This window comes from Citrus clementina, unplaced genomic scaffold (genome assembly GCF_000493195.1).
Source record: "Citrus clementina cultivar Clemenules unplaced genomic scaffold, Citrus_clementina_v1.0 scaffold_5, whole genome shotgun sequence".
NCBI classification, from domain to species: domain Eukaryota; kingdom Viridiplantae; phylum Streptophyta; class Magnoliopsida; order Sapindales; family Rutaceae; genus Citrus; species Citrus x clementina.
In genome coordinates, this window is record NW_006262201.1 from 14858790 (window position 1) to 14884556 (window position 25767).

Here is a 25767-nt window from a genome sequence, read left to right on the forward strand (position 1 = left end):
ATAATAATAGTCTTATCTAGTACCGCCCTGGTTTCATCGGCTCCATAGTACAAGGTTATTATTATTTGGCACGATAAGCCCTTAGCACCATATTAATTAGAGCGTGGTTCATGAGGTGTGGATTTCCCCCTCATGATTTAATTGGCATTAATAAGAAATATTTAGCCCATGATGCATGTTGATACGGATTCAGATACCCAAGTACGTCATTTCAATAGAATTCTCTTCAATTTATTCTCGCCATTTCAATTCTAATTTTAGAATTTATTCTCGCCATTTTAATTTAAGTTTTAGCATATTCCAAATCATTTCCACCACAAATCCAATCACCCATTTACAAAATTAATTCTACACACAATTAAAATCCACATATTCGTGGGATCGACACTCGTCACCATTGATCTATACTACAATAGATTCGTGTGCTTGCGAGTACATTAAAATTTGCACAACACTCCTCATGTTCTTTCTTAGAATTTTCCTCTGCCTCTGTGGGTGAGCTGTCAGTCGTAGACTTGTCACCTTCTTCCTCAGGTTGATAAGATGGTTCAACATCTTCTAAGTCAGCCTCTGTTTATGGGTCTACTGCAGCTTCTGCTTCTGGTTCATCTGTGTCAGTGGCTTCTTCACTGGCTTATGTTGGAGCATCTGTGGTGTTGGTGTCAAAATTGTACTGTTGGAGAAATGAATCAAGGAAATTACGATGGGTGTTTTTCATGTAAATAGCAAATTGGTGTAGGTGGCTGTCCAGGTACTGTAAATTGCTCCAAAACTGATCGTTTTCCCTCTGCTGAGCCTCAACACATTGAGTGATACTAGTGCTCAGTGTCTGGATTGTCTGTTCTAAATCAATAGCTCATCTTGCCCCCTATTACAATAGCTGGTTCAGTTGTTGCTCCAGCACTTTCACCAGCAATTCTCTCAATAGTGCATGCAGTAAGGGCACTATTATTCTTGACATGTTCATCCTTTGCATCAAGACGAACATTGGATACTACACAGATGCTGGTGATGAGTGAAGGAAATAGCAAGGCGGCAGCTTTGTGTTTTTTTATGGCACAATCTCTAATTTCTTTTTTGATAATGCTTCCCACATCTATGGGAAGCCCTCGAACAATAGCATATAACAGAACCAACCTTTCTTATGAAACGGTTGTAGTGTGGGTGGTTGGCATAAGCCTGGATTTCAAAAATTTCACCCACACCTTAGCAATGGGTTTTAAATCTATCCTATTAACTACACGCCCTTCCTCATTAGCCCACGATGCCCCCTCTACTGTGAGAGTTGTGAAGATGGTGTTCCATCTTTTTTGGGTCAACTTGTCAAGCAACTTGGCATACTCACAATTAATTTCAGCAGGTATATTATAAAAAGCATTTATAACTCGAGAGTCTAATGGAAATTCTTTGACTACTGGCAGCACAGGATCTCGAGGATGGTTGCAAAACTCTAGCCACCCACACTTTGCTGTAGCATTGTGTATTGTTTGCACAATTCCTGTGGGTTGCGATGTAAATTGAAATCCTTTTTCTTCCAGAATCTTGCGCGGTTCAATGAATTCTTCATATTTTTCTTCCGCGTGGTAACTTTGGAAGTGTGAAGGATCTTGGAGTCGGCTGGCTGTTCTCTTATACCTTGGCATTGCTATAGTAGTAACAATTCGAAGGTAATATGCCTGAGAGTAAAATGAGAAGATGGTGGTAAGAATTATTGGAGTTGTGCTTGCGAAGGAGAGGGGAAATAGTGCCGTAGGTCACTACGCATAGTAATTCCCTTTTATAGTTGAATTTAAATAAAGATAAATTCGGTAAAGAAAGATAAATTAGGAAAGAAAATATTTTGAATTCATTGAATATATCCCATAAAAATAGGCAAGAGAAATTAATGCATTAATTTCGGAGATTTTTGCTTCCTCAATTTCTATCCAAATCCATGCATCCATCTGTCATGATTTATCTCCAACGGTAAGTGAGAGGCTCCAATTTTAAGTTACTGTAACGGTAATATTGGTTGCTGCAGCACCCAATTGTTTGCTCTAGTAACGGTTACATACTCTACTCCAATAGCTTCTGACACGTAGCTCGCCTCTGTACTCTGTCACAATATAACCGCAATTGTCAATATGGAATTCATTTGTCACACATACTTCCCTCAAAACTTTTTAACAATAACTAAAGCCAATTCTAAAAAAATTAAATATAAAGATATAGAATGATAACAGAAGTAAAGAGTTCAATAATGTGAAAGGATAAAAATAAATAGCCCGAAGTGAATAACAAAATTAAAATAAAACAAAAGGAAGAGCCTTCAACAAAACCAGAGAGGATCAAGCTCGGTTTGAAGTGGCTGCCTCCACAATGGGTTGCCTCCCATTGAGCGCTTGATTTAAGGTCCTTTAGTCTGACCTTCTTTGACTGCTCAATAACTTGGTTCTCTAAGGAGTAAGACCTTCTTTGAACAATCTACCGCTGGGTGTATGTAATGCTTAACCCTGTGTCCATTAACTTTAAATTCTTAACCTGTTTGTCCATCTAGAAGATCAACAACCCCATGAGGATAAATTCTGATCAGCTTAAAAGGTCCAGACCATCGAGATTTTAGTTTTCTTGGAAATAATCTTAGTCTTGTATTATGGAGCAGCACTAGTTGACCAGGGTTGAATTTCCTGTTTTGGATATGCTTGTCGTGCCAGTGTTTTGTCCTCTCTTTATATATTCTTGTATTTTCATATGAGAACAGCCGTAATTCATCAAGCTCATAGAGTTGAAGCTTTCTTTGCTCTGCTGCAGCATGTATATCCCAATTTAATTGCTTTAGTGCCCAGTGTGCTTTATGCTCTAACTCAAATGGCAAGTGACAAGCCTTCCCATAAATAATTCGGCAGGGAGACATGTCAAGTGGTGTTTGGTAGGCCCATAGGGAGTCATGTAACCGCAAGGACCAATCCTTCCTTGATGGGTTCACCACTTTTTCTAAGATCTTTTTAATTTCTCTATTGGACACTTCTGCCTGACCATTAGATTGTGGGCGATATGTTGTTGCTACTTTATGCCTAACTCCATATTTTACCATAGCTGCAATAAATACTTTGTTGCAAAAATGAGTACCCTCATCACTAATAATTGCTCTAGGAGTGCCAAACCTGGAAAAATATTTTTTTGAAGAAAGGCCATTACTGTTTTAGCATCATTAGTAGGTAATGCTGCAGCTTCTACCCACCTGGAGACATAATCTACAACAACAAGGATATATAAGTTCCCAAAGGATGATGGAAAAGGTCCCATGAAATCTATTCCCCATACATCAAAAACTTCCACTTCCAGAATGTTTGTCAATGGCATTTCATGTCTTTTAGTTATGTTCCTTGTCCTTTGACATCTATCACAACATTTAGCAAATTCATAAGCATCTTTAAAAATAGAAGGCCAGTAATAACCTGATTGCAGAACTTTAGCAGTTATTCTGTGACCACCAAAATGTCCTTCATATGCTGCAGCATGACATGACTCCATTACGTGGGGAATTTCTCCCTTTGAAGCACATCTCCATATTACTTGATCCGAGCATAACTTATATAAATATGGGTCATCCCACTGGTAGCTTCTAACATCATGAATAAATTTATTTCTCCTGAAACTTCAACTCAGGTGGTAGCAACCCACTTACTAAGTAGTTAGTAAAATCTGCATACCATGGAGATCCTAATTGCTGCAGCATCTGTGCTTGTTATACTACTAACAGTTGTTTATCAGGAAAAGTTTCAGTGATGTCCTTTCTTGTCAATGTACTTGTGTTTGCTTCCAGCCTCGACAAGTGGTCTGCTACTTGATTCTCAGTCCCCTTTCTATCTTTAATTTCTAGATCAAACTCCTGAAGCAATAAGATCCATCTGATTAATCTTGGTTTAGCATCCTTCTTTGAGATTAGGTACTTGATGGTTGAATGGTCTGTGTTTACTGTCACTTTAATACCCACCAAGTAAGCTCTGAATTTATCAAAAGCAAATACTATTGCTAGCAACTCTTTCTCTGTAGTGCTATAATTAATTTGAGTTTGAGCAAGAGTTTTGCTTGCATAGTATATGGAGTGAAAAACCTTATCATTTCTCTACCCTAATACTGCTCCAACAGAATGGTCACTGGCATCACACATCAGTTCAAATGGTAGAGTCCAATCTGGTGATATAACCACTAGTGCAGTGATCAAATCTTTTTTTAATTCTCCAAAGGCTTGAAGACAATTTTTATCAAAGTGAAAAAGGCTTGTCATGTTCCAACAATGAGCATAATGGTTTAGCTACCTTGGAAAAATCCTTAATGAATCTTCTGTAAAATCTAGCGTGACCCAAAAAACTCCTAGTACCCTTTATTGAAGTGAGAGGTGGTAATTTATTTATTACTTCTATCTTGACTTTGTCTACCTCAATGCCATTCTTGGACACCTTATGACCTAACACTATGCCGTCTTGCACTATGAAATGACATTTTTACTAATTGAGTACTAAGTTAGTCATCTCACATCTTTTAAGAACTTCTTCCAAGTTGTGTAAACAGTCATTATATGTCTCTCCAAAAATTGAGAAGTCATCCATGAAGACTTCTAAAGTTTGCTCTACCATATCAGAAAATATATACATCATACATCTCTGAAAAGTTACTGGAGCATTGCACAAACCAAAGGGCATTCTTCTGAAGGCAAATGTTCCATAAGGATAGCTAAATGTAGTTTTTTCCTGATCCTCTGGAGTTATAGCAATTTGGTTGTAGCCTGAATACTCATCTAGGAAACAATAGTACTGTTTTCCAGTAAATCTATCCAACATCTGATCTATGAATGAGAGTGGGAAGTGATCATTTCTTGTGGCTTTTTTGAGTTTCCTGTAATCCATACATACTCTCCATCCAGTCACTGTCCTTATAGGAATAAGTTCATCCTTCTCATTTGTTATCACTGTTATCCCTCCATTCTTTGGAACACATTGGACTGGGCTCACCCACGAACTATCTGATATTGGATAAATGATTCCAGCATCCAACCATTTGATGATTTCCTTTTTCACCACTTCTTTCATAATAGGGTTTAACCTTCTCTGTTGCTCCACTGAATTGCTATAGCAGTCTTCTAACAGAATTTTATGCATGCATATTGATGGGCTTATCCCTTTGATGTCTGCCATGGTCCATTCAATTGCTCTTCTGTATCTCCCAAGCACATCTACTAGACTCTGTTCTTGACCTGCATCCAAAGTAGAGGAAATGATTACAGGGAGTGTGTTGTTTTGACCAAGATAAACATATTTCAAATGTGAGGGTAACAATTTTAATTCAAGACTAGGAGGTGATTCAATAGATGGTAAAGTTGGTTTTACTTCCTTGTCTGAAAGATTCAGATTCTCAACAAATCTGTTATGTCTATCAGATTGCTTTCCTTGCATCTAATCTATCTAGTTTGCTGCAATATCCTCTTCTTCAAGGCCTTCAAAGGTGGTAACTTTGTTGATCTCATTACTGCAGTATCTATTGATTCTGTCTGCTACAATAAAATCCACAACACTCAGGAAATTGTAATCTTCTATTTCATCAGGGTTCTTCATAGCCTCTAATACATTAAATGTGACTTGATGATCATTCACTCTCATGGTGAGCTCTCATTTCTGCACATCCATCAGAGTTTTTCTAGTTGCTAGGAAAGGTCTTCCAAGTATAATGGGTACCTCTTTATCAGCCTTAAAGTCTAATACAATGAAGTCTACTGGGAAGATGAATTTGTCAACCTTCACCAGTACATCCTCAATTTTTCCTTCAGGATATGCATGAGATATGTCAGCTAATTACAGAGTGACTGTTGTTGGCCTCCATTCCTCTACTCCTAACTGCTTAAATACAGACAATGGCATCAGATTAATTCTGGCTCCCAAATCACAAAGTGCTCTGTCAGTGTACCTAGTTCCAATGGAACATGGTATTGTAAAACTTCCTGGATCTTTCAATTTTGTAGAAATCTTACTTTGGAGCATATGATTGCTTTCTTGTGTTAAAGCAACAGTTTCAAATTCTCCCAGCCTTTTCTTTCGTGCTAAGATGTCTTTTAGAAATTTCACATAATTAGGCATTTGTTCTAAAGCTTCCACAAAAGGTATGTTGATGTGTAATTGTTTCAGTACTTCTAGGAATTTGCTGAATTGCTTGTCTTGTTTTTGCTTCTGGAATCTCTGTGGGAAATGGGGTGGATGCCTAAACTGCTAGGTAGCTTCAGGAGGTGCCAAACTTTACTTGTTTGGTTTGTTGTAAGTTGTGGCTACTGGTATTGCAACTTCTTTCTCGACATGTATTGGTTGATTTCATTCCGTAGTCGCTGCAGCTTGGCCCTTATCATTAGTGTCTGGTTGGCTGAGTTGTTGTAACATGCTCTCATCTTGAGGTGGTTCTTATGATGAATTAAGTTCCAGCCCTTTTTTAGTTACATCAACAGGGATATGAACATTCTTTCCAGATCTTAGGTTGATTACTTTGCAGTGTTCTTTTCCCTCTCTTCTTGGATCTTCTGTGTTGCTAGGTAAGCTTCCTTAAGTTTTACTACTCATTGTTGTGGAAAGTTATCCCATTTGGTTCTCCAAGTTCCTCAATGATACAGCTTGACTCTGCATAATTGCTTCATTCTTTGCAATGCATTCCTTAATCAGTGCTTCCAGTGAAATGATTGGATCTTGACTGATGTGTTTTTGTCCTTGACTCTGCTGATGAAAACCAGGTGGTTGAGTGTTCCTATTTTGTCCATTCAATGCTGGAACATTTTGATTCTGACTACTCCATGAAAAATTTGGGTGTTGCTTCCATCCAGGGTTGTAAGTATTTGAATATGGGTTGTTTTGAAGCTATCGATTGAAATTACCCACATAGTTTACTGATGCTGGATTTCTAGGACAGTTATCAAAGTCATGTTCTTCACCATAGTATACGCAAGAAAGTTCAGCAACTTGTTTTACTACTGTTGGAGCAGATGTCATGGCTTTTACCATGTTAGTCAATGAGGTTACTTGTGCTGATAAAGCTGTAATTGCATCTATGTTATGTACCCCTGCTGCTCCTCTTGCTACTGGTTGCCTGGTTGATAGCCACTGATCATTATTGTTGGCAGTTCTCTCCAGAATTTCATAAGCTTCAATGTAAGATTTGGATAACAAAGCTCCACTTGCTGAGGCGTCCACCATTAATCTTGTACTAGGATTCAACCCATTATAGAAATTTTCCAATTGTATGCAATAAAGAATGCCATGATGAGGACACATTCTGAGCAGTTATTTGAATCTTTCCAAGGCCTCACACAAACTCTCATCTTCAAGTTGATGGAAAGAAGTAATCTCATTCCGTAATTTTGTATTTTTTGTCGGTGGGAAATATTTCATTAAGAATTTATCAGCCAACTCATTTCATGTAGTGATCGATTCAGATGGTAACGAATTCAACCATGCTCTTGGTCGATCCCTTAAAGAGTAAGGGAAAAGCCTTAGTCTTAAAGCATCTTGTGTTGCCCCAGCAATCTTACAAGCATCACTCACTTCCAAGAACAACTTAAGATGGAGGTGAGGATCTTCACTTGACAATCCATTGAATTAACCCACTGTTTGAAACATTTGAAACATTACTGACTTCAGTTCAAAGTTTGTGACTTCCACTTCAGGTCTGATTATCCCTGGGTGTACAACTTGAGGAGTTAACACATCATAATCTCTAATAGCTCTGTCCCTGTCATCAGCCATGTAAATTATATTGTTGTTGCCTGGCTGTCTCTGGTTAGCATGTTCATTATGCTCTTCTTGAATGTTGACTGTTTGTAAGTCTTTTACCATGTTAGTCAATGAGGTTACTTGTACTGATAAAGCTGTAATTGCATCTATGTTATGTACCCCTGCTGCTCCTCTTGCTACTGGTTGCCTAGTTGTTGGCCACTGATAATTATTATTGGCAGTTCTCTCCAGAATTTCATAAGCTTCAGTGTGAGATTTGGATAACAAAGCTCCATTTGTTGAGGCATCCACCAACAATCTTGTACTAGGATTCAACCCATTATAGAAAATTTCCAATTGTATGCAATAAGGAATGCCATAATGAGGACACCTTCTGAGCAGTTGATAACTCTAGGAAATATGAGTTATTACATCAATTCTAGACTTGAATCAAGATCATTTAGAGAACAAATAAGGTGTTTTTATTACATTTTGATTACATTTTGCTTAAATTTTAATTTTAGTTGAGTATTAATAAGTTTTGTTTAAATCATAGTAATTTGTGCTAGAAACAGATGCATAATTGTAGGTTTGTGGAAAATCTTAATTCATGAGGGGATGTTGAGACATCAGATGAGCAAGAAGAGGAAAGAAGTTGGCCACAAAAGAAGAAAAGCACAATTGAAAATAATGCAGTGCTGTTGAGACTGTTAGAGCAACATATGCTGTAGCAATCTGGGAGCAATACGGGAGAAAACTTACGCGCGGGTCAGCGTATGTTTCCTAATTTAACGCATGCACGCTAATGGGCTTGTGTTTACTCTAATTTGCAATATAAAAGGGAGGCATGCACCACATGGAAAGGCGGCAAGAAAATGGGAATTATCATTAGATTAATTACAAGGAACGAAGAAGAAGAAGATCAGAATTGAAGATTGTTGTTTCGGCAATATTGGAGAATCGTGCAAAATTACTTGGCTTTGATTTTCACCGTGCTCAACTTATATTTATCTTCTTCCGTTAATTGATTTGATGTATTCCGAGATCAATATGTTTATGTTTATTTTTCTCATCCAGATTATGAACTAAATTTACTTGTAGTTGATTGACAAATAATCTAATGGGTTCTTGATTGTTCTTATATGTTGTTATGGTATTGCTGTAGCATTTTACTCTAGTAGTTTTTATGAATATAACTGTTATTTCGGTTGACCACCCATTTAATAGTTTCAGTTAAGATAGAGCAGCAAAAGGGCATGTCTTAGCGGACATTATTAGAGTATTACTTGTTCTTAAGTTGAGTTTCCTGGATTAGGTTATCTTGAATCCCATAAGGGCATTACTTGAAGTTAAGATTTGTGACACTCTAGACATAGGTGCTCACCTTGTAGGGTAGAGAGATTAAAGGTTATAATGTCGTACCATAAATATATGAGCAACTGGTCATTGTTAGTAGATTTAAAGGTATGAGATTTCCAACATGCGATAGCTGCGAAGGCAAATTTATTCTACCCATTGCTGTAGCACTTATTGTAACAACTGGTGCTAAATTGGTGAACAACAGTCACCCCATTAGGAGAGTTTGATCATTCAACTACTATATTCTCAATTGAATCTTAGACATATTTAACTTAGTTTACTTCGTTACAGTATTGTTTTATTTTCATCTCTCGCAATTATTAATTACGATAGAATTATTTGGCAATTATTTGTTTCGGTCTTAAATTGAATTTGTACTATTGTGATTGCTTTAGCATTTTAAGTAACATCAATCCCTGTGGAGACGATCTTGAATACTTATCACTTTATTACTTGTTGTGTATACTTGCACATTGGCATTGGTATTAATTGATTATACAAATTAACCAACAAGTTTTTGGCGCCGTTGCCAAGGATTGATTGTGTATTTTTAAAGTGTGAAGTAAATCTTGATAGCACCAAATTTGATTTGATTTATTCTATTTATTGGCAGATCGGTACATGCATGCGTAAAGACAAATCTATGGTATTCCAATCCGATCCTAAGATTGAAAGGACTGTCAGGAGATTGTAAAGAGAACAAAGGAATTCAGAAATTACTTCAAGCATGAATAATTTACAGGATGTAGGGAATTTAAATCCTCAAGGGCCCTTACAACCAGTCAACATTCAAGAAGAGCAGAATGAACATGCTAACGGGAGACAGCCAGTCAATAATAATATTATTTACATAGCTAATTACAGAGACAGAGCTATAAGAGATTATGTTGTGCTAACTCCACAAGTTATACATCCTGGCATCATCAGATCTGAAGTAGACGCAGCAAATTTTGAGTTAAAGCCAGTGATGTTTCAAATGTTGCAAACAGTTGGGCAATTCAATGGATTGCCAAATGAAGATCCTCATCTCCATCTTAAACTGTTCTCGGAAGTAAGTGATGCTTTCAAGATTGCTGGAGCAACACAAGATGCCTTGAGGCTGAGGCTATTTCTTTATTCCTTAAGAGATCGAGCAAGAGCATGGTTAAATTCGTTACCATCTGATTCCATAACTACAAGGAATGAATTGGCTGATAAATTCTTAATGAAATATTTCGCACCAACAAAAAATGCAAAGTTACAGAATGAGATTACTTCCTTCTATCAACTGGAAGATGAAAGTTTGTACGAGGCTTGAGAGAGATTCAATGAATTGCTCAGAAGGTGTCCTCATCATGGTATTCCTTGTTGCATTCAATTGGAGACTTTCTACAATGGGTTGAATCCAAGTACAAGGTTAATAGTGGATGCTTCAGCAAATGGAGCTCTGTTATCCAAATCTTACATTGAAGCTTATGAAATTCTGGAAAGAATTGCCAATAATAATTTCTAGTGGCCTTTAGCCAGGCAACCAGCAGTAAGAGGACCAGCAGGGGTACATAACATTAATGCAATTACAGCCTTATCAGCACAAGTAACCTCATTAACTAATATGGTAAAGGCCTTGACATCTGCTCCAGCAACAGTAAAGCAAGTTGTTGAACTTTCTTGTGTATACTGTGGTGAAGAGCATGACTTTGATAACTGTCCTAGAAACCCAGCTTCAGTAAACTATGTGGGTAATTTCAATCGACAACCTCAGAACAACCCATATTCAAATACTTACAATCTTGGCTGGAAGAAACACCTAAATTTTGTATGGAGCAGTCAGAATCGAAATGCTCCAGTGTTAAATGGACAAAATAGAAATACACAACCACCTGGTTTTCATTAGCAAAGTCAAGGGCAAAGGCATAATAGTCAGGATCTAATCACTTCACTTGAAGCACTGATTAAAGAGTACATTGCAAAGAATGAAGCAATTGTGCAGAGTCAAGCTGTATCCTTAAGAAACTTAGAAAACCAAATAGGACAACTAGCTACAGCAATGAGCAGCAGAACTCAAGGAAGTCTACCTAGCAACACAGAAGACCCTAGGAGGGAGGGCAAAGAACAATGCAAGGTAATTAATTTGAGGTCTGGAAAGAATATTGATAGCTTAGTTGATGTAACCAGAATTGGGAGGAAATTTAATTCAGCACAAAAATTATCTCAAAATGGATGCATGTTACAACAACCTCCTCTTGAAGACACTGGTTCCATAGGCCAAGCTACAGTAACTGCAGAGGAAGTTCAACCAGAACATGCTGAAAAAGAAGTTGCAACACCAGTAGTCACAACCTGCACCAAACCAAACAAACAAAATTTGATATCTCCTGAAGCCAACCAGCAGTTTAGACATCCTCCACCTTTCCCACAAAGATTCCAGAAGAAAAAACAAGACAAGCAGTTCAGTAAATTTCTGGAATTGTTGAAGCAACTGCACATAAATATACCTTTTGTGGAAGCTTTGGAGCAAATGCCAAATTATGTGAAATTTGTAAAAGATATATTGGCACGAAAAAGAAGGCTGGGGGAGTTTGAAACTGTTACTTTAACACAGGAGAGCAGTCATATGCTCTAGAGTAAAATTCCAACAAAATTGAAAGATCCAGGGAGTTTTACAATACCCTACTCCATAGGGACTAGGTATGCTGGCAGAGCACTTTGTGACTTAGGAGCTAGTATTAATTTGATGACATTATCTGTATTTAAGCAACTGGGAGTAGGGGAGTGCAGACCAACAACAGTCGCTCTGCAATTAGCTGACAGATCTCATGCATACCTTGAAGGAAAGATAGAAGATGTACTGGTGAAGGTTGACAAATTCATCTTTCCAATGGATTTCATTGTATTGGACTTTAAAGCTGATAAAGAAGTACCCATTATACTTGGAAGACCTTTTCTAGCAACTGGAAAGACTCTGATAGATGTGCAGAAGGGAGAGCTTACCATGAGAGTGAATGATCAGCAAGTCACATTTAATGTACTAGAGGCTATGAGGAACCCTGATGAAGTAGAAGATTGCAATTTCCTAAGTGTAGTGGATTTTGTTGTAGCAGACAGAATGGATAGATGCTGCAGTAATACACTTGACAAAGCCACCACCTTTGAGGATGTCGAAGAGGAAGATGTTGCAGCAATCCAAACAGATTGGATGGACAAACAACAATCTGATAAGCACAACAGGTTTATTGAACACCTGAATCTTTCAGACAGGGAAGTAAAAACAACCTTACCATCTATTAAATCACCTCCTAGTTTTGAATTAAAATTGTTACCTCCACATTTAAAGTATGCTTATCTTGGTGAAAACAACACACTCCCTATAATCATTTCTTCCACTTTAGATGCAGGTCAAGAACAGAGCCTAGTAGATTTGCTGGGAAAATACAGAAGAGCAATTGGATGGACCATGGCAGATATAAAATGGATAAGCCCATCCATATGTATGCATAAAATCCTACTAGAAGATTGTTCCAGCAATTCGGTGGAGCACCAGAGAAGGCTGAATCCAATCATGAAAGAAGTAGTGAAGAAGGAAATCATCAAATGGTTAGATGTTGGAATCATATACCCAATATCAGACAGTTCATGGGTAAGCCCAGTTCAATGTGTTCCAAAGAAATGATGGATAACAGTAATGGCTAATGAGAAGAATGAACTTATTCATACAAGGACAGTGACTGGATGGAGAGTGTGTATGGATTACAGGAAGCTCAACAAAGCCACAAGGAAAGACCATTTCCCACTTTCATTCATAGATCAGATGTTGGACAGACTTGTTGGAAAACAATACTACTGTTTCTTAGATGGGTATTCAGGCTACAACCATATTGCTATAGCTCTAGAGGATCAAGAGAAGACTACATTTACTTATCCCTATGGAACATTTGCCTTCAGAAGAATGTCATTTGGGCTATGCAATGCTCTAGCAACTTTTCAGAGATGTATGATGTCTATATTTTCTGATATGGTATAGCAGACTTTGGAAGTTTTTATGGATGACTTCTCAGTTTTTAAAGAAACATACAATGATTGTTTACACAACTTGGAAGAAATTCTTAAAAGATGTGAGATGACCAACTTAGTACTCAATTGGGAAAAGTAATATTTCATGGTGCAATAAGGAGTAGTGCTGGGTCACAAGATATCCAAGGATGGTATTGAGGTTGACAAAGCCAAGATAGAGGTAATAGATAAACTACCACCTCCAATTTCAGTAAAGGGTATTAGGATTTTTTTTGTTCATGCTGGATTCTACAGAAGATTCATTAAGGATTTTTCCAACGTAGCTAAACCACTGTGTTCATTGTTGGAGCATGACAAACCATTTCAATTTGACAAAGATTGCCTTCAAGCATTTGGAGCATTAAAGAAAGCTATGATCACTACCCTAGTAGTTATATCTCCAGACTGGACTTTACCATTTGAATTGATGTGTGATGCTAGTGATCACTCTGTGGGAGCAGTATTAGGGCAAAGAAATGATAAAGTTTTTCACTCCATCTACTATGCAAGCAAAACTCTCACTCAAACTCAGATCAATTATACCACTACAGAGAAAGAGTTGCTAGCCGTAGTATTTGCTTTTGACAAATTCAGAGCCTGCTTAGTAGGCACTAGAGTGACTGTATACACAAACTATGCAGTAATCAAATACTTAATTTCAAAGAAGGATGCCAAGCCAAGATTAATTAGATGGATCTTATTGCTTCAAGAATTTGATCTGGAAGTTAAAGATAGAAAGGGGACTGAGAATCAAGTAGCAGATCATCTGCCACGGCTGGATGCAGACACAAGCACATTGACCAGGAAAGACATCACTGAAACGTTTCCTGATGAACAATTGTTGGTAGTACAGCAAGCACAAATGCTGCAGTAGTCAAAACCTCCATGGTATGCAGAATTTGCTAACTATTTAGTAAGTGGGTTGCTACCACCTGAGCTGAAGTTTCAAGAGAAAAAAAAATTTCTTCATGATGTTAGAAGTTATCTGTGGGATGACCCACATTTATATAAGTTATGCTCAGATCAAGTAATAAGAAGATGTGTTGCAGCAGAAGAAATACCTCACATACTGGAGTCATGTCATGCTGCATCATATAGAGGACATTTTGGTGGTCACAGAACAGCTGCCAAAGTTATGCAATCAGGTTATTATTGGCCCACTATTTTTAAAGATGCTTATGAATTTGTCAAAAGTTGTGACAGGTGTCAAAGTACAGGGAACATAACGAGAAGACATGAAATGCCATTGACCAACATCCTGGAATTGGAGGTTTTTTTATGTCTGGGAAATAGATTTTATGGGACCCTTCCCACCATCTTTTGGGAAATTATATATCCTTGTTGATGTGGATTATGTCTCCAAATGGGTAAAAGCTATAGCATTACCCACCAACTCACGGGAATTGTACAAACAATTCATAATGTTGTAGCAAAGCGAGGATGGCAAGAGTTTTGCAACCACCCTCGAAATCCTGTGCTGCCTGTAGTCAAAGAATTTTACGCCCATTTGGTAAGCCCTAATCAGCACAACATTTGGGTAAGAAATACACTTATCCTATTAGATTCTCGTGTCATCAATGCTTTCTACAACTTACCTGCTGAAATTACTTGTGAGTATGCTAAGTTGCGTGATAAGTTGACCCCGAAAAAGTGGAACACCATTTTCACAACTCTTACAATTGAAGGGGCATCATCGGCTAACGAGGAAGGACATGTCGTTAATAGGATAGATTTGAAACCTATTGATAAGGTGTGGGTGAAATTTCTGAAATCTAGGCTTATGCCCACCACCCACACTACTACAGTTTCGCAAGAAAGGTTGGTCTTGTTATATGTCATAGTTAGAGGGCTTCCCATAGATGTGGGTAGTATCATTGCAAAAGAAATCCGAGATTGTGTAGTCAAGACTCACCGAACTGCTGCCTTGTTATTTCCCTCACTTGTCACTAGTATTTGTGTAATTTCAGGTGTTCGTCTTGACGCCAGAGATGACCATGTCAAGAATGATGGTGCCTTTATGGCACGAACTATTGAGAGAGTTGCTGGTGAGAGTGCTGGAACAACCACTGAACCAGCTGTTGTCACAGGAGCAAGACGAGCTATTGGTTTAGAACAGACTATCCAGGCACTCAGCAACAATATAACTTAATGTGTGGAAGCTCAACAGAGGGAAAATAGTCGGTTTTGGAGTTATCTACAGCACCTGGACAACCAACTACATGAAACGCACTCATCGGAACTTCCCTGATGCACTGCTCCAGCAGTTCAATTTTTACACCAACACTACAGGTGCTCTAGCAGCAGCCAGTAAAAAAGCCATTGCTTCAGATGAACCAGGAAAGGTAGCTGCCACTGAGCCACAAGCAGCAGTAGACTCAGAAGAGGCTAAACCATTTGACCCACCTGAGGACGAAGGTGACAAGTCTGAGACTGATAGCTCACCCTCAGAGGCAGAGGACAACTCAGAGAAAGAAAGTGAGGAACCAACCATCCCAACCCAACCCAAAACTAGAAAAAAACACATTATTCAAGAAGAAGAAAAAGAAGAAGAAGAAGACCCTGAAGAGGAACCCTCTATTCCAGTCCTTGCGAGTAAGGGGAAAGACAAGGATCAAGCAAAAATAGCAACACCTCCAGACTCTACAGATAAATTGGAGCAAGTTGATGTGGAGCTTGCTGCTGCAGTAGCAGCCAGAGCTATGCCTACACCTGAGCAAGCCAAGCAACTACTTGCGGTCATCACAGTTGAGGGCCAGGCCACTGAAGCATTAACTACAAAGCCTCCCCAGCAAACTCCTAGCCAGCCTATTCGCACCAGTCCAAGAAAATCCAGCAAACGAAAAGGCAGTACATCCACAGATACTGCTACGGCAACCCCAGCCCCAACTCCTCTCGCTAGCCCCACAGCGAAAAACACAAAGATGGCCAGCTGCTTCCCCGAAAGCTTCACCAAAGGATAAGCTATGTAGTGCATCTAAGAAATGCTGAGAGCATCCCGTAATATGCTGCAGTCCCCACCATAGGGGAGTACTCTTTCCTTACTAGTTTGTTAAAAAAAAAATTCTTGTCAATTTGTGTGCATTTGTGCTGTATGCTTATGAGGACACAGCATCTCTCCAGTTTGGGGGGGTTGTTTCTGAATGCATGTGTTTGTGTTTGCATTTGTATTGTTGTTCATGCTATATGAAGCTCTGTTATCTATTATTTATGTATGGATTTGAAGCCTAATGAAGATAGATTGAGTGTTAGTCAATATTTATGAGAATGCCAAGTAGAGACAGTTATAGATAGAAGTGAAATTCTGTCCCAACACTTAGACTTTGGTTGAATTGTATAAGACTGCTAGAGCAGAGCCAAAAAGAATAGAAAAGATCTTAAGTTTGGGGGGAGAAGCAAGTTGATTGACTGTGATATCTATGAAATAAACTCTGCTCCAATGGCTCCAGTTGCCGAGTAGCCAGATCTGAGTATGTACCCCATATGCAGAATTGTGTCAAAGGTAGTGAAAGTTATGAGCAATGCTGTAGCAACTATGTTCTAAAAAAAATAATAATAATAATAACGAAGAAATAAGTCCTCTGTCTAAGGCATTGAGTAGCCAGATCTGTTCATGAGCCCCATGTTCAGCCTTGAGTAAAAGATACCTCTATATAAGATTATACAGCAAATATTGCTGCAGCAACTCTGATCTAGACATGGTTCGAGTAATTGGGCGTCATCATTACAAGTGATTGACATTCATATGAAAGATAAATGTTACAGTGATGAGGTTGATTACTCCCCAGTTTATTAATGTTAAAAGCATCACAGTTTGAGTAGGTGAAATTTATGCTACCCCATTTATGAATGAAGTGTATCACTGCGGAAATTTAGGCAGTCTTTGGTGATGTTACAACATATCTGGAATTCAATCAAAGGAAGCACACATACACTATGGACAGAAAAAAGCTTAAGTCTAGAACTGATTTACTATGGTTATTTTGTATGATTGGATTGTGATATGAAGGTGGAAGAATCCCTGTAAATTTGATAAAAGAGCCAAAGTTGTGTGCATGATTGTTTGCGGGAAGTGTTAGTATGTGTTATTACTTGAGGACAAGTAATAGTTTAAGTTTGGGGGTGTGATAACTCTAGGAAATGAGAGTTATTACATCAATTATAGACTTAAATCAAGATCATTTAGAGAACAAATAAGGTGTTTTTATTACATTTTGATAACATTTTGCTTAAACATTCATTTTAGTTGAGTATTTATAAGTTTTGTTTAAATCATAGTAATTTGTGCTAGAAACAAATGCATAATTGTATGTTTGTGGAAAATCTTAATTCATTAGGGGATGTTCAGACATCAGATGAGCAAGAGGACGAAAGAAGATGGCCACAAAAGAAGAAAAGCACAATCGGGAATAATGCAGTGCTGTTAAGACTGTTAGAGCAACCTGTGCTGTAGCAATCTAGGAGCAATGCGGGAGAAAACTTACGCGCGGGTCAGCGCATGTTTCCTAATTTAACGCATGCACGCTAATGGGCTTGTGTTTACCCTAATTTGCAATATAAAAGGGAGGCATGCACCACATGGAAAGGGGGCAAGAAAAGGGGAATTATCATTAGATTAATTACAAGGAACGAAGAAGAAGAAGATCATAATTGAAGATTGTTGTTTCGGCAACATTGGAGAATCATGCAGAATTACTTGGCTTTGATTTTCACCGTGCTCAACTTATATTTATCTTCTTCCGTTAATTGATTTGATGTATTCCGAGATCAATATGTTTAAGTTTATTTTTTTCATCCAGATTATGAACTAAATTTACTTGTAGTTGATTGACAAATAATCCAATGGGTTCTTGACTGTTCTTATATGTTGTTATGGTATTACTGCAGCATTTTACTCTAGTAGTTTTTATGAATATAACTGTTATTTCGGTTGACCACCCATTTAATAGTTTCAGTTAAGATAGAACAGTGAAATGGCATGTCTTAGCGGACATTATTATAGTATTACTTGTTCTTAAGTCGAGTTTCCTGGATTAGGTTATCTTGAATCCCATAAGGGCATTACTTGAAGTTAAGATTTGTGACACTCTAGGCATAGGTGCTCACCTTGTAGGGTAGAGAGATTAAAAGTTATAATGTCGTACCATAAATATATGAGCAACTGGTCATTGTTAGTAGATTTAAAGGTATGAGATTTCCAACATGCGATAGCTGCAGATGCACATTTATTCTACCCATTGCTGCAGCACTTATTGTAACAACTGGTGCTAAATTGGTAAACAACAGTCACCCCATTAGGAGAGTTTGATCATTTAACTACTATATTCTCAATTGAATCGTAGACATATTTAACTTAGTTTACTTCATTACAGTATTGTTTTATTTTCATCTCTCGCAATTATTAATTACGATAGAATTATTTGTTTCGGTCTTAAGTTGAATTTACACTATTGTGATTGCTTTAGCATTTTAAGCAACATCAATCCCTGTGGAGACGATCTTGAATACTTATCATTTTATTACTTGTTGTGTATACTTGCACATTGGCATTGGTATTAATTAATTATACAAATCAACCAACAAAAGTTCTTTGAATCTTTCCAAGGCCTCATACAAACTCTCATCTTCACGTTGATGGAAAGAAGTAATCTCATTCCGCAATTTTGTATTTTTTGTCTGTAGGAAATATTTCATTAAGAATTTATCAGCCAACTCATTCCATGTAGTGATCGAATCAGATGGTAACGAATTCAACCATGCTCTTGCTCGATCCCTTAAGGAGCAAGGGAAAAGCCTTAGTCTTAAAGCATCTTGTGTTGCCTCAACAATCTTAAAAGCACCACTCACTTCTAAGAACAACTTAAGATGGAGGTGAGGATCTTCACTTGACAATCCATTGAATTGACCCACTGTTTGAAACAATTGAAACATTACTGGCTTCAGTTCAAAGTTTGCGGCTTCCACTTCAGGTCTGATTATCCCAGGGTGTACAACTTGAGGAGTTAACACAGCATAATCTCTAATAGCTCTGTCCCTGTCATCAGCCATGTAAATTATATTGTTGTTGCTTGCTTGTCTCTGGTTAGCATGTTCATTCTGCTCTTCTTGAATGTTGACTGGTTGTAATGGTCCGTGAGGATCCAAATTTCCCCCATCCTGCAAATTATCCATGCCTGAAACAGTTTTTGAATTCCTTTGTTCTCTTCGCAGTCTCCTAGCAATCCTTTCAATCTCAGGATCAAATTGGAGTACGACAGATCTATCTTTGTGCATGCAAGTGTTGATCTGCTAATAAATAAAATAAATCAAATCAAATTGGCACTATCAAGACTTACTTCACACTTTAAAAATAAACAATTAATCTCCGGCAACGGCGCCAAAAACTTGTAGGTATTTATTATAATCAAATGTTATTGATGCCAATGTGCAAGTGTACACAACAAGTAATAAAGTGATGAATATTCAAGATCGTCTCCACAAGGATTGATGTCACTAGAAATGCTACAGCAATCACAATAGTGCAATCTACCTTAAGTATGAAATTAACAAATGTAAAGTAGGTTCTATTGAAATTGATAATTGTGAGAGAATAAAATAAAACAATGCAGTAACGAAATAAATTAAATTAAATGCGTCCAAGAATCAATTGAGAATATGGTAGTTGAATGATCAAACTCTCTTTATGGGCTGACTGCTTTTCATCAAGTTAACACCAGTCGTTACAGCAATTGCTACAGCACTAGGCAGAATTATTCTACATCCTCAGCTGTCGCGTGTTGGAACTCTCACACCCTTAAGTATATTAGCAATGACTAGTTGCTATTCTACCTACGGCATGGCCTTATGAACCTTTATTCTCTCCACCTTACAAAGTGAGTACCTATGTCTAGTTTGTCACAAATCTTAACTTTAAGTATAGCCTTTATGGGATTCAAGGTAAACTTAATCCAGGAAACTTAAATTAAGATCAAGTATTACTCTAATAATATCCGCTAAGACATGCCCTTTTGCGGCTTTATCCTAACTTGAACTATTAAATGGGTGGTCAACTGAAATAACAGTTATAATAATAGCTACTAGAGTAAAATGCTACAGCAATGACATAGCAACTCATAAGAACAGTCAAGAACCCATTAGATTGTTTGTCACTCAACTACAAGCAAATCTAGTTCATATTCTGAAAGAGAAAAACAAACATCAACATATTGTTCGCGGGATACATTAGATCAGTCAAAGAAAGAAGAAAGGTATAAGTTGAGAACGGCAAAAAGTGAATCCAAATAACTCTGCTGGATTTTTCAATACTGCTGAAGTCGTCCCCTTGAATTCTGATCTTCTTATTCTTTTTCTCTCTAATTTTTCCAATGATAATTCCTTGCCGCAGTTTTATGTGGTGCGCGTCTCCTTTTATAACTAAAAACTAGGGTAAACAAAAGCCTCTGGCGTGCATGAGTTAAATTAGGAAACTGCAGATCGCAATTCTACAGCTGACCCGCACTAAGTTTTCTCCCTCAGTGCTCCAGGATTGCTACATCAATGGTTGCTCTAACAATGGCTATAACACTGCACTGTTCCCGGTTGTGCTTTACTTTTTTTGTGGCCATATTCTTTCCTCCTCTTGCTAGTCTAATATCTCAGCATCCCTTCATGAGTTATAAACTTCTGAAAACCTACAATTATGCACATGTTTTGAGCACAAATTACTTTAATTTAAGCAAAACTTATTAAGACTCAACTAAAATGACTGTTTATGCAAAATATAACCAAAATATAATAAAAACACCTTATTTACTCTCTAAGTGGTCTTGATTTAAGTTTAGAATTGTCATAATAACTCTCATTTCATAGAGTTATCACACCCCCAAACTTAAACCGTTACTTGTCCTCAAGTAATGACAACATACTAACACTTCACACACAATCATGCAACACACAACTTAGCTCTTTTATCAAATTTGCAAGGATTCTTCCACCTTCAGATCACAATCCCAATCATGCAAAATGACCATAGTAAATCAGTTCTAGACTTAAGCTTCCTTCTATCCACAGTGTGTGTGTGTGTGTGTTACTTTGATTGAATTCCAGATATGCTACAACATTACCAAGAGATTGCATGTAATTCAGTAGTAGCACAATTTTATTCATATATGGGGTAGCATAAATCTCACATACTCAAACTGTGCTCAAGGCTGAACATGAGGCTCATGAACAGACCTGTCTACTAATATCCTAGACAGAGGACTTCCTCGTATTATTGTCTCACTTTTCTCTCCTTTTATTTTTTATTTTTTTAAAGGTAATTGCTACAGCACTGCTCATAACTCTTGTTGTTTTTTAACGCAACTTTGCATATAGGGTACATACTCAGCTCTGGTTACTCATGACAAAATTTCACTCTCCATCTATAACTATCTCTACTCGGCATTCTTATGATCACTAATTAACACTCAATTTATCTTCATTAGGTTTTCAAATCCATACACAAATATTAGATACCAGAGCTTTACACAACACATACATAAACACATATTCAAAACACCCAGAGATACATCCCCCCCAAACTGTAAATAGTGTTGTGTCCTCACAAGCACACAACAGCAAGGTCACACAAATCGACAAGGACATGGAGGAGGATGTTAGAAAATAAATCACACAAATTGAAAACATAATGAAAGAAAAATTGTTCAGAATTGAATAAATTGACTAGCAAGAAGGGGGTACTCCCTTGTTGTTTGGGTTTCTGCTGCAACATGGTGGGATGACATCAGTGCTTCTTAGATGCACTGCGCAACTTATCCTTTAGGGAAGCTTGTGGGGAGGTAACTGGCAACGTTTGTCTTTTTCTTCAGTGGGCTGGTGGGAAGAGTTGCGGCTGGGGCAGCTGGCTTGGTTGACACCGATCTGGTCCTTTTTGGTTTTGTCGAGGCTATTGTAGCAGTGCCTCCAGAAGTGCCGCCATTTCTTTTGTTGGATCCTCTAGGACTATTACGAACAGGTTTGCTAGGAGTTGGCTGTGGAGGAGCTGGGGTTGGTGCATCAGCTGCCTGTCCCTCAGCTGTGATGGCAACAATAATGTCAAGTAACTTTTTCAAAATATTTTGCAACAAAGTATTTGCTGCAGCAATGATAAAATATGGAGTCAGACACAAGGTAGCAACAACATATCACCCACAATCCAATCAGGCTGAAGTATCCAACAGAGAAATTAAAAAGATCTTAGAAAAAGTGGCGAACCCAACGAGGAAGGATTGGTCTTCACACTTGCATGACTCTCTATGGGCCTACAGAACAGCATATAAAACTCCACTCGGCATGTCCCCTTACCGAATTGTTTATGGAAAGGCTTGTCATTTGCCACTAGAGCTAGAGCATAAAGCACACTGGGCACTAAAGAAACTAAATTGGGATATGGATGCTGCAGCAGAGCAAAGGAAGCTTCAACTTTTTGAGCTTAATGAATTACGGCTATTTTCATATGAAAATGCAAGAATTTATAAAGAGAGGACAAAACATTGGCACGACAAGCATATTCAGCACAGGTAATTCAACCCTGGTCAGCTAGTGTTGCTACACAATACAAGACTAAGATTATTTCTGGGAAAGCTCACGTCACGATGGTTTGGCCCGTTTAAGCTGTTAAAATTTTATCTTCATGGAGTTGTTGATCTTCTAGATGAACAAACAGATCAAGAATTCAAAGTTAATGGACACAGGGTTAAGCGCTACATACATCCAGCAGCATATTGTTCAAAGGAGGTGTTACTCCTTAAAGAACCCAACTATTGAACAATGAAAGAAGGTCAGACTGAAGGACCTTAAATCAAGCGCTCCATGGGAGGCAGCATATTGTGGAGACAGCCACTTCAAACCAATTTTGCTCTCCTTTGGTTTTGTTGACAGCTCTCCCTCTTTCCCATTTTATTTAATTTTGTTCTTTCATTCTAGCTATTTAATTTTATCTTTTCAAATTATTGCATTCTTTACTTTTGCTATCATTTGATCTATTTAATTTTAATTTTAGAATTAATTTTAGTTTGTGGAAGTATATGTGAAAATTGACAAGTGAGGTTGTATGGTGGTAGAGTACAAAAGTGAGCCACGTGTCAGAGGCTTTGGTGTGTAGTATGTAACTGTTGCTAGAGTAAGCGAATGGGTGCTGCAGCAACCAATTTTACCGTTACTGTAAATTAAAAGATAGAGCCTCTCACTTACCATTGGAGATAAATCATGACAGATGAAGACGTGGAAGTGGATAGAAATTGTGAATAAATCTCTGAAATTAATGCCTTAATTTTACTAGCTGATATTTTTGGGATATGCACATTAATTTCAAAATATTTTATTCAATTAAAGTCCACTATAAAAAGGAGTCACTATGCTTAGTGCTCTACGACACTATTCCCCATCTCCTTTGCAAATACAACTCTCACAATTCTTAACATCTTCTTCTCTTTTTACTCTCAGGGACATTAGCCTAAATTTGTTACTGCTACAGCAATGCCGAGGTATAAGAAAACAGCCAACCGCCTCAAAGATCCATCATGTTTCCAGAGTTGCCACGCCGAAGAAAAATATGAGGAATTCATAGAGCCGCGTAAGATTCTAGAAGAAAAAGGGTTTCAATTTCCAGACCAACTTATTGGAATTGTGCAAACAATTCATAATGCTGCAACAAAGCGAGGATGGTTAGAGTTTTGCAACCACCCTCGAGATCTTGTGCTACCAGTAGTCAAAGAATTTTACGCCAATTTGGTGAGCCCTGATCAACACAACATTTGGGTAAAAAACACACTTGTTCTACTAGACTCCTGCGTTATCAATGCTTTTTATAATTTACCTGCTGAAATTAATTGTGAGTACCCTAAGTTGCGTGATAAGTTAACCCCGAAAAAGTGGAATACCATTTTTACAACTCTTACAATCGAAGGGGCATCATGGGCTAACAAGGAAGAGCATGTAGTTAATAGGATAGATTTGAAACCTATTGCTAAGGTGTGGGTAAAATTTCTGAAATCTAGGCTTATGCCCACCACTCACACCACTACGGTTTCACAAGAGAGGTTGGTCTTGTTATATGTCATAGTTCGAGGGCTTCCTATAGATGTGGGTAGCATCATCGCAAAAGAAATCCCGGATTATGCAGTCAAGACTCACTGAACTGCTGCCTTGCTATTTCCTTCACTCATCACTAACATTTATATAGTTTTTGGTGTTCGTCTTGACGCCAGAAATGACCATGTCAAGAATGATGGTGCCTTTACGGCACGTACCATTGAGAGAGTTGCTGGTGAGAGTGCTGGAACAACCACTAAACCAGTTATCGGAACAGGTGCAAGATGAGCTATTGGCTTAGAACAGACCATCCAGGCACTCAGCGCAAGTATAACTCAATGCGTGGAAGATCAGCAGAAGGAAAACAATCGGTTTTGGAGTTATCTACAGCACCTGTATAACCAACTACACCAATTTGCTCTGTACATGAAACGCACTCACTGGAACTTCCCTGATTCACTGCTCCAACAGTATAATTTTGACACCAACACCACAGGTGCTCCAGCAGAAGCTAGTGAAGAAGCCACGGCCACAGATGAACCAGCAGATGAAACTGCAGCCAAACCATAAGCAGAGGTAGAATTAGAAGATGCTGAACCATCTGACCCACCTGAGGAAGAAGGTGACAAGTCTGAGACTGATAGCTCGCCCACAGAGGCAGAGGACAATTCAGAGAAAGAACGTGAGGAACCAACCATCCCAACCTAGCCCAAAGCCAGAAAAAGGCACATTATTTAAGAAGAGGAGGAGGAAGACCTTGAAGAAGAGCCGTCTATTCCAATCATTGCGAGCAAGAGAAAGGACAAGGGTACAGCAAAAATGGCAACACCTCCAGCCTCTGAAGATGACATGGAGCAAGTCGATGCCGAGCTAGCTGCTGCAGCAGCCAGAGCTATGCCTACACCTGAGCAAGTCAAGCAACTACTTGCGGTCATTGCTGCCATCACAGCTGAGGGCCAAGCAGCTGATGCATTAAGTCTAATTCCTCCACAGCAAACTCCTAGCCAGCCTATTCGCACCAGTCTGAGACAATCCAGCAAACGAAAAGGCAGTACGTCTAAAGGTACTACTACAGCAACCCCAGCCACAAATCCTCTCACCAGCCCCGCGGCGAAAAAGACAAAGACATTGCCAGCTACTTCCCCACGAGTTTCACCTAAGGATAAGTTGTGCAGTGCATCCAAAAAGCTCTAATAGCATTCTATCATGTACTGCAGTCCCCACCTCAGGGGAGTACTCTTTCCTTACTAGTTCATTTCTTCAAAAAAAAAAATATCCTTCTGTTTGTCAATTTGTGTGGTATTTTTGAAGGTCTTCCATATCCTTGTCAGTTCGTGTGCCTTTGTTATGTATGCTTGTGAGGACACAACAACTCTCAAGTTTGGGGGGGAGGTTGTGTTTCCGAATGCATGTGTTTATGTTTGTATTGTGTGAAGCTCTGTTATCTAATATTTGTGTGTGGATTTGAAAACCTAATGAAGATAAATTGAGTGTTATTCAATATTTATGAGAATGCCAAGTAGAGATAGTTATAGATAGAAATGAAATTTTGTCCCAACACTTAGACTTTGGTTGAATTGTATGAGAATGTTAGAGCAAAGCC

The 25767-nt window shown here is 38.2% G+C and overlaps 1 protein-coding gene and 2 non-coding genes across 3 annotated transcripts; 2 read left to right on the forward strand and 1 right to left on the reverse strand.

The window, feature by feature from the left end:
* Positions 1 to 7269: 7269 nt before the first annotated feature.
* LOC112098769 lies at positions 7270 to 7377 on the forward strand. The gene has a single exon (XR_002905877.1). It is a non-coding gene; the product is annotated as a small nucleolar RNA R71 (small nucleolar RNA).
* Positions 7378 to 10321: 2944 nt separating this feature from the next.
* On the reverse strand, positions 10322 to 10427 carry LOC112098756. The gene has a single exon (XR_002905864.1). It is a non-coding gene; the product is annotated as a small nucleolar RNA R71 (small nucleolar RNA).
* Positions 10428 to 15334: 4907 nt separating this feature from the next.
* Positions 15335 to 16075, forward strand: LOC112097961 (proteoglycan 4-like). Its single transcript, XM_024183555.1, has 2 exons — positions 15335 to 15590; positions 15699 to 16075. The coding sequence occupies exons 1-2, from the start codon at positions 15335 to 15337 to the stop codon at positions 16073 to 16075; spliced, it is 633 nt and encodes a 210-aa protein (XP_024039323.1).
* Positions 16076 to 25767: the final 9692 nt, after the last annotated feature.

Bases quoted from the DNA above. Each gene is read 5' to 3' on its own strand.
- LOC112097961 (XM_024183555.1), top strand. From the start codon at position 15,335: ATGAAACGCACTCATCGGAACTTCCCTGATGCACTGCTCCAGCAGTTC. The intron at 15,591-15,698 runs GTGAGGAACCAA...CCTCTATTCCAG, and splicing joins GGACAACTCAGAGAAAGAAA to TCCTTGCGAGTAAGGGGAAA.